This window comes from Pavona decussata, unplaced genomic scaffold (genome assembly GCF_977016875.1).
Source record: "Pavona decussata unplaced genomic scaffold, jaPavDecu1.1 SCAFFOLD_158, whole genome shotgun sequence".
In the NCBI taxonomy this organism is placed as follows: domain Eukaryota; kingdom Metazoa; phylum Cnidaria; class Anthozoa; order Scleractinia; family Agariciidae; genus Pavona; species Pavona decussata.
In genome coordinates, this window is record NW_028145570.1 from 239113 (window position 1) to 251715 (window position 12603).

The 12603-nt window shown below is 40.3% G+C and overlaps 2 protein-coding genes across 2 annotated transcripts; one reads left to right on the forward strand and one right to left on the reverse strand.

Moving 5' to 3' along the window:
• Positions 1-49: 49 nt before the first annotated feature.
• LOC146464969 (uncharacterized) lies at positions 50-6530 on the reverse strand. Its single transcript, XM_085129072.1, has 5 exons — positions 6028-6530; positions 5519-5582; positions 4573-4738; positions 3711-3993; positions 50-3141 (listed from the first exon to the last, which is right to left on the reverse strand). Exons 1-5 carry the CDS (start codon positions 6374-6376, stop codon positions 2960-2962), a joined length of 1044 nt encoding a protein of 347 aa, XP_084985198.1. The 5' UTR covers positions 6377-6530; the 3' UTR covers positions 50-2959.
• On the forward strand, positions 6508-12307 carry LOC146464970 (ribonuclease H2 subunit A-like). Its single transcript, XM_085129073.1, has 8 exons — positions 6508-6737; positions 6844-6915; positions 7567-7693; positions 9077-9164; positions 9971-10108; positions 10541-10625; positions 11314-11437; positions 12073-12307. The coding sequence occupies exons 1-8, from the start codon at positions 6614-6616 to the stop codon at positions 12215-12217; spliced, it is 903 nt and encodes a 300-aa protein (XP_084985199.1). The 5' UTR covers positions 6508-6613; the 3' UTR covers positions 12218-12307.
• Positions 12308-12603: the final 296 nt, after the last annotated feature.

Consider the following 12603-nt stretch of genomic DNA (forward strand, 5'->3'; position numbering starts at 1 on the left):
AGAAGAAGGGACAAATCTGTCCGGTTTGATTATCACACATCAAGCTTTGGGACGTAATCCCTGAGATTTCTCCATCACAGGACTCCACACGCTCAAAAAAATACAACAGAACTCGCACCTTGAATCTGTTCATCTCGAATTTGCCAAATATGGTTGGGAAAATATTCTCGCCCTCACGTTTTCGATAGCCAGATCAAGGGGATGTTCAAAAATTCCACGTTCATTGATAAACTTCAAAATGTGACCTTTATCAAAACGAAACCGCTTGCGTCTTGGCCTGGGGAGGGTGAGATATCGTAAAAATATCACGAAAGCTTTCTGGTACGATTGAAAACATGTATGAAATATCGTTAGCGAAAAAATAATTAATTACAGCGACTTTAAGAAAATGCGCTTATTCGCTGAAAAAACAGATACTCTAAACGCTTTCGTCTTCCTGTCGCATGCACCAGTGACCTTTGCACATGGGTGGCGGTTCGTATCCCAGAGCATCTGAAAATCTTTCTATCGGGCGTAAATTTCTTGCTTGTATAACCTTTTCATTCCTAAGTATAGTTCCGATGAGTTCGAAACCGGGAGGAATTTATTCTAAAAACCCCATCATAAGAATAGTGGAAAACGAAATGTAACATCGAAAAGAATTGCTAGATTCAATGGTCACGCTCACAGAATAAATCTAAAGCCAGGAACTACGTTGTACAGCACAATTACACAGCACAATGCGCACCATTTGTAGACTGCAAAACATTCAATATTTTTTGCGTTGTCGCGTGGTCTTTCGAAGGAAAGTCTGGAAGTCGTGAGTGGCTCGCGCGCGTGCGAGAATCCACGCTTTCGCAATTTCCCTCCGAAAATTTCAAGAGGAAGAAACCTGCTGTCTTTTTGTCTAGCACTATGGGAACGTAATGCTTAGTAATTTTCAGTTTGAATGGTAACACTTCACGATTTCGTCCACAGACTAAAGAGATTACAGTGGAACCCGGACGATAGGCACTCAGAATAAACCTCACAGTCAGTTAGTCTTTGAAAACATGTGTCGTTACATTCATTCATTTTTGAGTCATGTTTCAGGCGACTGCCAACGTAATCATCATTTACAAAAAGTCTAACTTTGCTCAACACTAACACATAACATTTTCATCTTGTGGTTTAGCCAGACGGACTGAATATTCCATTGGGACAAACACAACTGTTCATAATAAGCGAGTGTCGGTAAAGCGAGGGTTCCACCACATTTTGAGAGTGTGGGGCTGATGGGGAAAATCCACAATTTACAAACGAGGGTATCGGACGGACTTCGCTTCCAACAATTTACCTAGGATGGGAACACAATGCACATAGCCAAAAGAAAATGACATAGCATAAAATGCTTCCTTGGCTATATTGATATAATTCGTCCTTCAAAATTTGCCTTCACGTAAAAAATCCTACCACGTTTAAATGGGCGATTTCCACGGTACGACTTGTTTCGTGTAAATCAAACCTACAACTCGCTTACGACTGTCATGTACGTCACAAAAAATTGTCGTAAGATTTTAAAATCCTACGACAACGAGAATTGTGTTCGATCTTTTGCATGACGCGAGCAGAGCGCGCTCTAGAAATCGCATGCGACAGTCGTAAGCAAAAGTTGTACCGTCTAAAATCGGCCTTTACGTATGCGCAGGCTGTAGCAGGCACAATGCGAAGTCCTATCCTTACCAGAGGACCCTACCTGTAGCCGAACGCTCTCGTCCGTTTTCTTCCTGGGTGGGGTCGGTACAGCATCGTTTAACCCGCCAAACAACGGAGAAGATTTCACCCTGTGACCTTAAATCAAGTGATTTAGTTCATTCTTTAACATCTGTAGATATTTAAAAGCTTTCAAGAAATTAGCCATGCTATTTTCCTCGTCTTCCTCGCAGGGACTTGTTTCAGGGACTGGTTTACACGATGGGACAAGTCGCGGGGACAAGTCCCTTTAAGGGTTTACACGCAGGGATCTGTTACACATCGAAATAGCAAAATTTGGGACGCCTTCACTGAAATTCAGGGAAACGTAGAGACGAAAAAGGAGTGGTCCTAACCAGTGAAACCGAAGTTACTACATTTTAAAACCGCAAAACATTGAAATACATGTACACGTCAATAAAACAGCACATTGCCGATCTCTAAAATTAGTCAGTCATTTACAATTTCCAAAACGTTTTTTTCTTTTTCGTGTTCGGTATACTACGGAAACGGAGTTCGTAAGGGGTTATGGGAGCGAAAATACTGATCAGCAATTGGTTTATTTTGATTTGGTCGCAGGGACTTGTCCCACGAACAGTTCACACGCAGGGACCAGCATAATTGGAGGCGACAAGTCCCCACGAATTCAAACACGGTTTCAATTCGTGGGACAAGTCGCAGGGACCAGTCCCTGCGACTAAATTTTTTGATGAAAATGAGTAGTTCACACGAAGGGACTTGGTCCCCGGGACTAGACGCGGAGACTAGTCCCTTCGTCTGTGCCGACCTTTAGCCTGCGCCGCCGGTAATTTATACCAGGGGTTATAGTCCGTCTGCGACGCAGGCCACTATCTCTTAGAGCATTTAATGACATCAACATGCACATTCTCGTTACTTCTCTACATATATCTCTTAAGGTACCAGTAAAGAGAATTTGTTGATACACCAGGGCATTTTGTCTTTGGTGATCGTTTCCTTTAGTTTTGTGACCTGCACTTGTACTCAAACCGGCAAGAAATGATACTTCAAGTAGAAGAAAGGTGGTAGTCACCACTCGGACAAAACGAAGGATCCCATCAGCAGAACAAGCCAACATATATTTGTGCTGCTCTCGCCGGGATTGAAAGTCGTGGATATGTTTACTTCTCTCGCGCGAACTATAAATCCCTCTTATGTCATAATTATCGATACGTCAACTTACGTAAGCCAAGGACGGAACGCGAAATCACGGTCACGGTATTGTCGAATTTCAAAACGCTGAAGCTGTGAATGTGTCCCTTATAACAGTGTGAAGTCTGCTTATTTGCTCGGGGTCGCAACACGCTCTGTCGAACAAACTGTCCAGGTTTGAAACGTCTTGAGTTTTAACAAGTTGAAGCAGTCTGTAAATAATGCTCAATGATGTCCATCGTACGTTCAGGAGCGGAGGACCTGAAGGCAAACACGTGGACGATATTACAACAACGTTATCTAATAATTTTACAAACGCCTGAAGACAGAGACGAAAGCAACTGTAGTATCGTGCTCCACAGTGACTTGCGTCACTCTTTACCAGAGTTTGTTTCTCTGGGAAAAGTTTTGTGAAATAACTATGTACCGCAAGCACATACACAAAAATTAGTAAAGACTCTTGTGGAGGCGGGGTTTTTCAACAACTTTCTTGTCAGTCTGAAGGTTGGTGATTTGAGGCCAAGCTGCTGCCGTTGTGATGTTTCTTTCATAAGAAACTTCACTCCACATTGCCTCTCTTTGTCCTCTGAGGTGTATAAACGTCCGTTTGACCACAGAGCGTCTACTTACAACTTCTTATAAAACTTGAAATAAGCTCCCCAGACGCTAATACTAGGATTTATGACTTCAGTAATGTGTGCTACAGAGACTGGAGTTAAATGCGGGCCCTGTGGCGGGTTAGCACTTACGCTTGGGCTTCTCTTTCTGCTCTTTCATTTACGGTGATTGTCTAATGTAGGAAACAGCTGTTGATTTTGTCTTAAACTTACCACTTGACAAAGTAATAGGAGGTAACAACTCCAGTAGCTGTTTCAGTAACTTTCCAACCTCTTGCTTGTCAGGCAAGTTTAACACCGTGTCCAGTACATCGGTATTATCAAGCACGTCAAGCATCCTCGCCACTGTAAGGTCGTCACCAACTTTATCTTTAGATGATGAGTGGTCAAGAAAAATGTGCAAATACTCTGTCACTGTGTCTTGTTTCTCTAGCACTGATAAAACGCCCCACGTCGCAGGACATTTGAGAAGTTTGGCCAGTCCATCCAATGCTACCTGTTGCCATAAAAATGGCGGAGAATTAACTTAGACACTCTAAACTATAATAATATTAGGGGCCTGTTTACAAGGAGGGAGGGTAACCCTAGCGCAAGGGTTACCCTTAGCAAGAGGGTTACCCTAGTGCTTGCACATAACTCTTTTTATGCATCGTGTTTACAGGGGGGGGGGGGGGGGGGCATCCATTTATGGGTCAGGTTTGAAAATGGCCAGTAAGAATAACAGTTTTGATCTGAAATGGGCAAGAAAGTCTAAAAATCAGTAGGAGTGTCAAGAGGTTGGCAGAGTGCACTCCCCATCCCCCCCCCCAAAAAAAAAAAAAATAAAATAAATAAAAATTTGAGGAGCACCTGCCATACAGTTTAGGTGTTTGTTTCAAAATCTCCGTCATCCCAGGGGCCATTTTATATGAGAGCTTTCCCCTGGGGGAGTCTAGGGAAGGCGGCCAACTGTCCATAAGTGGAAACGTAAAACTGCTTTGTTGGCTTACAAAATGCATGAAAATAGGGAAAAGATCTGAAATATGCTTTAGATTTCAAACTCTACGCAGAGCATCCCAATCAAAATTCCAATTACCTGGTAAAGAAATGCACTTGTACACTTGGCAGGATTGCTCAGTATGTTTAGAATTGTTCGTAAAGTTAGAAGGACAAACTTGACTGCACTGAGAGGAAGAAGAGCAGCGCAGGAAATGGTAATGGAGCAAAGTGAAGAACAGGCTATCACCTGACAAAGCTGAAACCTGTGTGAAGGAAAATTATATTATCAACAAGGATTGGTTCATGTACTTGAGTTCTAGTGTAACCATCAGTCCAATACTGTTGCACAGATATGCACAGTTTAAAGCAATGAACAGTCCGCCTATTTGCGTAATTTTAGCTGATAACGTACTATTCTTGTGTCATTAATTAATTAATAGATCCAGTATTAGGCTTATTTTGTTGATCTTTCCTGTAAACAACCACCTCCCATAAGCGAGCACTTTGTCGTGCCCCATTAATTAGGGTTGTCGTTTCAAGAGAGTTGAATTGATGGTATTTGCTTGTGAAATGAAAGGATAATTTGACCTTGCATCAAAAGTCACTTATGGCCTTTTTCCGTGCACCCCTTGTGCTTAACAAACATATGTGCGAGTGTCTATGTAAAACATGCAACCCAGCACAACTTGTAACACAAAGTAATAGCCTATAGCAGAGCTTTCCCTTAGCCGTTTCATCTTTTTCATTGCAACTACATTTATGGTTTCTCTTATAACTATTTTAAGGTTTTTCTCTTCTACGGTAATAGTCATATGCACATAACCATATTACCAGCAAGTATAAATAATAATTTTATTGAAAAAATCATAAGACAAAAGCAGAAAGGGCAAAAAGAAAGCCTTGCTAGCAGGCATATTTCCACATAACTGTTCAATTCTGAAGGAAACACCATTGGTGATTGAAAAAAAGAACAGTGGGCTAGTTCAGTATTATGATTCAACAATTCTTGTTTATCTGGAAAACTGGAAATCTAGTACACTGACCTTTCATCTGAGTCAGTCAGAGATTCTTCATATGTGGTTTGAAGATTCTTGCATATTATTGTGACTAGATAATCAGGAAAAAGAAGTAAAGGCAACAGTTACTTCTGAACATTTTATTGCATAATGAGCCATGACCAAACAAATGTGACACAAAACTGCACTGCTAAAATACTTGCCAAAAGGCTGGCCAATAGATAAAAGAACAGACAAATTACAAAAATAAATAAATAAATAAATAAATAAAAATGAATGAAACCATTGAGCCTTGCTGTGAACACCCTCAGTGCTAGCATGTGGTTGGCTTGGCGTGATTCTCTGAAAGACCACAGCTGAGTCTAACAGCCAGAAGTCAATGGGGATTTGCAGAGGGGATTCCCCCTCACCTTGGAGTCAAAAGTCAGTAAAATTGGAAATGGCAATTGCACTAATCTAAATTTTGAGCATAAAGAAGATCTACCAGCAACAATAACTTTACTTCACCTAAACCTCGACATCATATCTTCTCTTACTCTGTGTTTCAAAGTGCTGTCCTCTCGGGTCCAGTCCCGAAGCAAAAACTCTCAACAGACTGCAAGCCAGCGACCGAATCCAGCAACAAGACGAGGATAGGTAAGGAAGCAAGGAGTTCACTTGAACCTCCGCAGCTAGTGGATTGTCAGGAACGAAACACAGATGATTTGCAACTGCTGTCACCGATCTACACTCGACGATCAAAGATGCAGGGCGAGATGTGAAGATGTTGTTGAGTTGCTCAGCATCACTCATTGCTTCGTGGACTGTTGGTCTCGATTTGTCGTACTTCTGAAACAAATGCAAAACCTCTTCTTCACAAGATGTGAGGCCGTTCATGTCTTCCATTACGATGTTTAGTTCAGAAGTGTTTGGCCGCAAAACCTTTCCTGTTTTGATCAAATCCCGCGCGATTTTTAAAACTTTCAGTCGACAGGTCGATAAACTTTCGGAATTCTTCGGTGGTCTATCGGTAATCGTAGCGGATTCGCCGGATTCGGCTCGGCCTCGACTTCATGTTTTTGAAGCGCCAGCCACCAGGGCGCGAAAATACAGTCGGCAAAACTCGTCACTTGACAATTTAACATGGATCTCGAATCTTACGAAAATAATTCACAAAATTTGACTCTAAAATCTGTCATCCCAGAAACAACTTTATCCGAACCATGTTGTGTTGGAATTGATGAAGCGGGTCGAGGCCCTGTTCTTGGTAAAAAGAGCCAACGTTTGTCAATTTTAGTCGAATTTGAAGCTTATAAGCTTAAATTTGAGTTCTTAGGGTTTTCAGCTTACAGAAGTTTACGTTGGAATTTTAGGACCTATGGTTTATGGAATCTGCTATTATCCACTGTCAAAAGCAGAAGAGGTGAAAAATCTTGGATTAGCAGGTAAGAAAATCCCAGACTGAAAATTAAAACACAAATCAATATGGCGTCTGGAAGGGAAGGCCCATGGCCGGTTTGTACCATTTGTAAAACCTCTCTGCAGCCCCCTTCTACCCGGACACCTCCACTCCTCAATTAACACTCAATACAGGAGATTGGTATCAGTGAATTTCCTCCACTGCATGAAGTACAAAGAGGTCCTGTTTCCTATGTCATGGAGCTCCTGCAGTAGAATTTTGTATAATGAGGGCTAAAGGAAAGAGGTGGGGGGGGGGATATTACTCTGGGAGGGGTTCCAGGGCTTAAGAAAATATCCCATTTTGGGCCAAGGTTAGGGAAGTAGATCACATTTTACAGTAGTCTTCAATGATAACTTGGTGATGGATAAGAGATGTCTTTGGTATACAGTGTAAGAGTGACATCAATATTTGGACAATGCATTACAAATCACAAACTGTTTCTACCAGGCTCAGATGGTCTGAAGCTATTTCATCATTAAGGTACATCACTCTGCACTAGTAAAAAAAATCCCTCTTAAGCACACTTAACATTTCAATTGATTCTAGCGCTACGGATATACATTCCCTTCTAACCTTTCCTTCCAAGATCCAAGTTTGTAGGTAATCATAGAGAGGCTCTTGTTTCATTTCTTAGATTCTAAAACATTAACAGAGGAGCAGCGCGAGGAAATTTTTAAAATCATCGATGAAAACAAAGAGTTCATGGGTTGGGCTATAAACATTTTATCACCAAACTACCTGTCCAAGAGTATGCTTAGAAGGTAAGGCTTCAGGTACTGTTTTTTGAAAAAAATTATCGTTGGTAATCAAGCAAGATTGGGAATTTATGTTCTTGTTGTATATTTATGGGAGCTATTTACATTGCAAAATATTGCAAATGTGTGGTTCTTGATGTCTTGTACAGTCATTTTCACAACTCCAAGTAGCTGGCTATCTCCATTATAGAGTCCTTTAGTGATGACGTCGCAAAAAACTAAATTTATGATATTATGGGATTTATTGAGGTATTCTGAAAGAGCATGATGAAAAATGCCTGCTTGTCATTAATGAGCATCTTGTTGCAATTTTTTTTGCGGGTGGGAGGTGGGGGTGGAGATATAAGCACTGTTACGCTCAAAACTCCATACAAATCATCAGAGCATAACAGTACCAACATCTCCCCCCAAATTGCAATAAGATACTGTTTTTTGGCAAGCATGCAAAGGGTGTTCATTAGGCATCGGAGATTGAAGAATTCTCTGGTTACTACACAGAATTCTCCAGATAAATTTTGCTTGTTTCCTGTGAGAGTTTTGCCCTTTCATAATAATTCTCCTGTTACTTTTCAGTATTCTCCTGCTACTCCCATTCTTAATGAAAACCCTGCATGCATTTTTCACCACTCTCTTGCTGATCATCTTAATAAATTCCTTAATTTCAGGAAATTATTCAAATATATGTGATGTCACACTTTAGTACCCAAAGTTACTGGCCTCAACAGCTACATTGTAGCTGCTGGCCACTGGTGAAAATATCCATTCCAACACCATGGATTGATAGATCATTGGAAAATGCAAGAGGGAGGGGTGTGATGAAGGCCAAAAATTTTGGAGGAAAGTATGATTCGAAATTAGAATTTCCAAAGGGATGGGTGGAAGGGGATCAATCCCAAAAAGAGCACTTGGGGGCGAGGGGTGTAATGGATATTTTCCATAACAACCAAACAAGGAAGTGTGGAGGCATGTATGGTGTAGCAATCAGCACATCGCACTTTCGATGATAAATTCTTCAGTAGAAGATCAGAATACTTTTTGTTTGAGGCTGGTCAGTGCAAATTGTAGTGTGGTTCTCCAAACTCATGCTCTTCACAGGTGTAATGCATAACATTAGACTATCAGGCAAAAATCATACAAAATGCTGCAATTATTAAACTTTGCAATAGCCAAGCATGCCATCAAAGGGAGAGAAGAATTACATGTATGCAGATGTCCCCCGTTTCCTAGGGTACAGGTGTGCTGTTCATATACTAGTGGGGGGGGGGGGGTAACTACTGGCTGCTTCGTGCTATGAAAATGGGATTTAGGCACTTGAGCACTGATGAGCCTCTGATTATAGTCTTTCATTTATATGATCTTATCTTTGAAACATAATTATTATTTTGAAAGGACAAAGTACAGTCTGAATGAGGTGTCTCATGATACAGCCATTGGTTTGATCAACCTTCTTCTGACAAACAACATCAATGTACATGAGGTGAAGTGTGCACTTTATTTTATTCTGCTATGTAGAGTACTCTACATTTCTTGGAAAGGGCATTTTCCCTAGTCCATACTTTATAGTGGTGTGTGCAGTACTGTTGCCATGTGACAATTTTTTGTATGGCTTCTGTTTTAATTGGCTCAGTAAAATCCGGGAGTTGAGGCAGTCACACCAGCTTGCACAGCTCTTTTGTTTTGATTGGCCAGCTGAAAGGGAAATCAGTGGAAAGTCATAGAAGGTATCTGAAAGTGCTCAAAAAACTAACATGATAAACTAACATGATATGTAGCACTGTAACTAAACTGATTCTTTAGAGAGCATTTACTGATGTTATCTTAATGCACCTGTATATTCAGCTTTTTAGTGGTGGGTTGGAGGCCAGGCATTAAGGTGGAGGATTTGACCTTAACTATCTGCCCATAATAGGAACTTTTGCCCATTTTAGTGGGCTTTAAACAAATTTTCAATAACGTTTATTGACTCTTTTGCCTGTCAACATTAATGCGCTGCAGTGGTGCATTTGAAACTAAGGAAAATCCCCACCTTCTGCTGCTTAACATTAATAGGTGTCTAATTTATGGTTGGTAAGAGTCATTGTTGTTATTGGTTTTTATTTGTTTCTTGACAGTTTGAGGCATCCTTTTCTTAGTTGGCATAGAGTTGTGTACCATTTCCTATGATACTGAAGGCCACTGCCATCTGCCATCCCCCCCCCCCCCCCCCTCCCAACCCATCAAATTTAAATACAGACCCGAGGAGATTTATCTGAGTACAACACCCACTGACTTGGAATATTTTAGATCTATGTTGACACTGTTGGAGTAGCAGAAAAATACCAAGACAAACTTCAGAAGATATTTCCTGGAATTCAGATTACTGTTACCCCAAAGGCTGATGCCAAGTTTCCTGTCGTCAGTGCAGCAAGTATTTGCGCAAAGGTAAGAAATTCTCTCCTACAACTGAAAAGGAGCATTATAATAGGGCTTGCATGGACTCAAACCCATAGGCTTTATTGAGTTATTGAATTTACCCCATTGAGTGTTGTAAAACCAAAACCAAAGTAATTACTCTGATCAATCGCAAGAGCTGTATTAAAACAGCATACAAACCAATTGGAATTTGAAGTAAATACATGTAACTGGCATAAAGTGCAGGAAAGTACATGCAAGAATTCACCTCTGATTGGTGTTAATTCTCATTGGTTGATAGCGCGGTGCAAGTTTTGCCTTGGCCAATCACAGGGCATAGTAAAGTAAAATCAAAGCAAATGTAAATTACGTACTTTCTACATTCAAGTGAAAACTGCTCTAGCTTAATTACCACAGGTTTGTTTTTTATATTTTTTTATTAATATTTACGTGTAATTCTAGGTTGCCCGAGACAGAGTACTCAAAGAATGGAAATATCCTGAAAACATTGAATTCAGCAGAGAACATGGTTCTGGGTACCCCTCAGGTAAATGGCACTAAGAAAAATTTCATGAAGTGTTAGGTGTTGCTGTAAAGAATTTAGGTGCTCAGAGCCCAAGGCTACCAGGCTCCTGATATATAGGCAGCAGCCTTGGGTTGTGCAAACAACAGTATGTAATGCATTAGTAAATATGAAAAATGAATCATTTGGTTTGTAGCATAAGGTTTCATTGGGCAGAGCATTCAAACTTTACCAAACAAACATATTTAATATTGAAATTAATGATTTTATAATTTTGAAAGTAGTATGTTAAAAATGAAGTGAACTCATGAGAACCATGGAACAACCCCTGCTAGCAGTTTTAGCAGAGCTAGGAAACTCCAAACCCAGTGCCTTAACGGTTTTAGCCATGCTGTCTTCTCTGTAATTGTGACCTCAATTGTTATTGCTAGACACACTGCAGTCAACTATCGCCTTGTGGACACCTCTCTATATTACGGACACCCTGATAATATGACAGCAACTAAATCCCTGGCAAAAATAAATCACAGACTTTCGACTGAAAGTTTCATGTACATGTAGATTCCTTCTATTACGGACTCTCGTTGTTAAGGACACTAATTAATTTGCAGTCCTGAGGGTGCCCGCAGTAAAGGGAGTTGGCTGTATAAATGTCCCAGTTAACACCTGCTAATATTAAAAGTCCTAAAATTATTGTTTTCATTCATTGTAGATCCTAACACCAAAAAGTGGTTAGCTGAATCCACAGACAAGGTGTTTGGCTTTCCACAACTAGTTCGATTCAGCTGGTCAACTTGCAGCAATATCTTGGACAGTAAAGCAGTTGCAGTGCATTGGTGAGTAACATAATAGTAACATAAATGCTTGGACACACAATGCAACATCGAATATGGAAAATTATTTTCAATCTAAATTATATAGCTGTGTGTCCACCCAAAATTGCTGTATGTGATATTTTGTGCAGTGACTCACAAAAAGATGCTTTTCTTCCAAAGTTACTTGAAAAAGCACTGCTCCTGACACCTCATGAATTAGTGCCACAGTCAACCACAGCAATGTGGCTCTAGTTTGGAGTACTTAAATTCTGGAGCAGAGCTTATTTGAAGAGGCTTATACCTCAAGGCAGATTGTCACAAGTGGTAGGAAATGAATCAGTCAGAATTTTGTAATTGACTGGATTATTGCTACTGATCAGTGCGACCGTTGCCTTGAAATAATTGAAATTGCCCCAAATAAGCATGTCTATTTTTCAAACATATTGCATACTTTTTACTTGCTTGACATTTGGAATAAGATTTTCTGTCTCATATTACGTGCCTTTTTTGAGACCCATTTGAGTTTAATCAGTCTAACCAGTGTACCACTTCTACGTGGCAAGATGTAACATTTCCATTTTGTACCCCTTCTTGTGGTGTGATGGAAGGCTGTTTTATCAAGACTTTGAACAGGTAAACTTTTTCACATATTTCAGGGATGATGATGACGATGATGGAGATCAAGCAGCGCAAGGAACTGCTGCCATCACTTCATTTTTCGCTCCCAAAAATGACTCAGTTGATCGTCAAAGACACCAGTTCTTTCGAGAACGCCACCTAGAACCTGTTGATAGTTTCTAAGGATTGAACCTCCCTTCCAGATTTACTCTTTGTACAAAATATTCTACATAGCAAAAAATCCCAGTTTGTAATAAATTATTTAATAATTTATGAGTGTGTATCTCCTATTTTAAAATTCATTAATTGTGGGAAGAGTCAGTGTTTGGGAGAAATTCGCTCTCTGCTAGGGTAAAAAAAAAAAAAATGGTCAAGATGTGAGCTTGAGTGCCTAGTGGTAGCTGACCAGTGGTAACAAATTCTTGCCTAAAGTGTCACTTGTGCCCATTTGACGTTCATTGTCTATTTCTTGGTGAAGAGAGTGTTAGGGGCATCCATTCATTCCATGTTTGTTTACTCACTCATTCATGTATTTACTCATTACCGCATTGCTCACTTATTGCATTAGA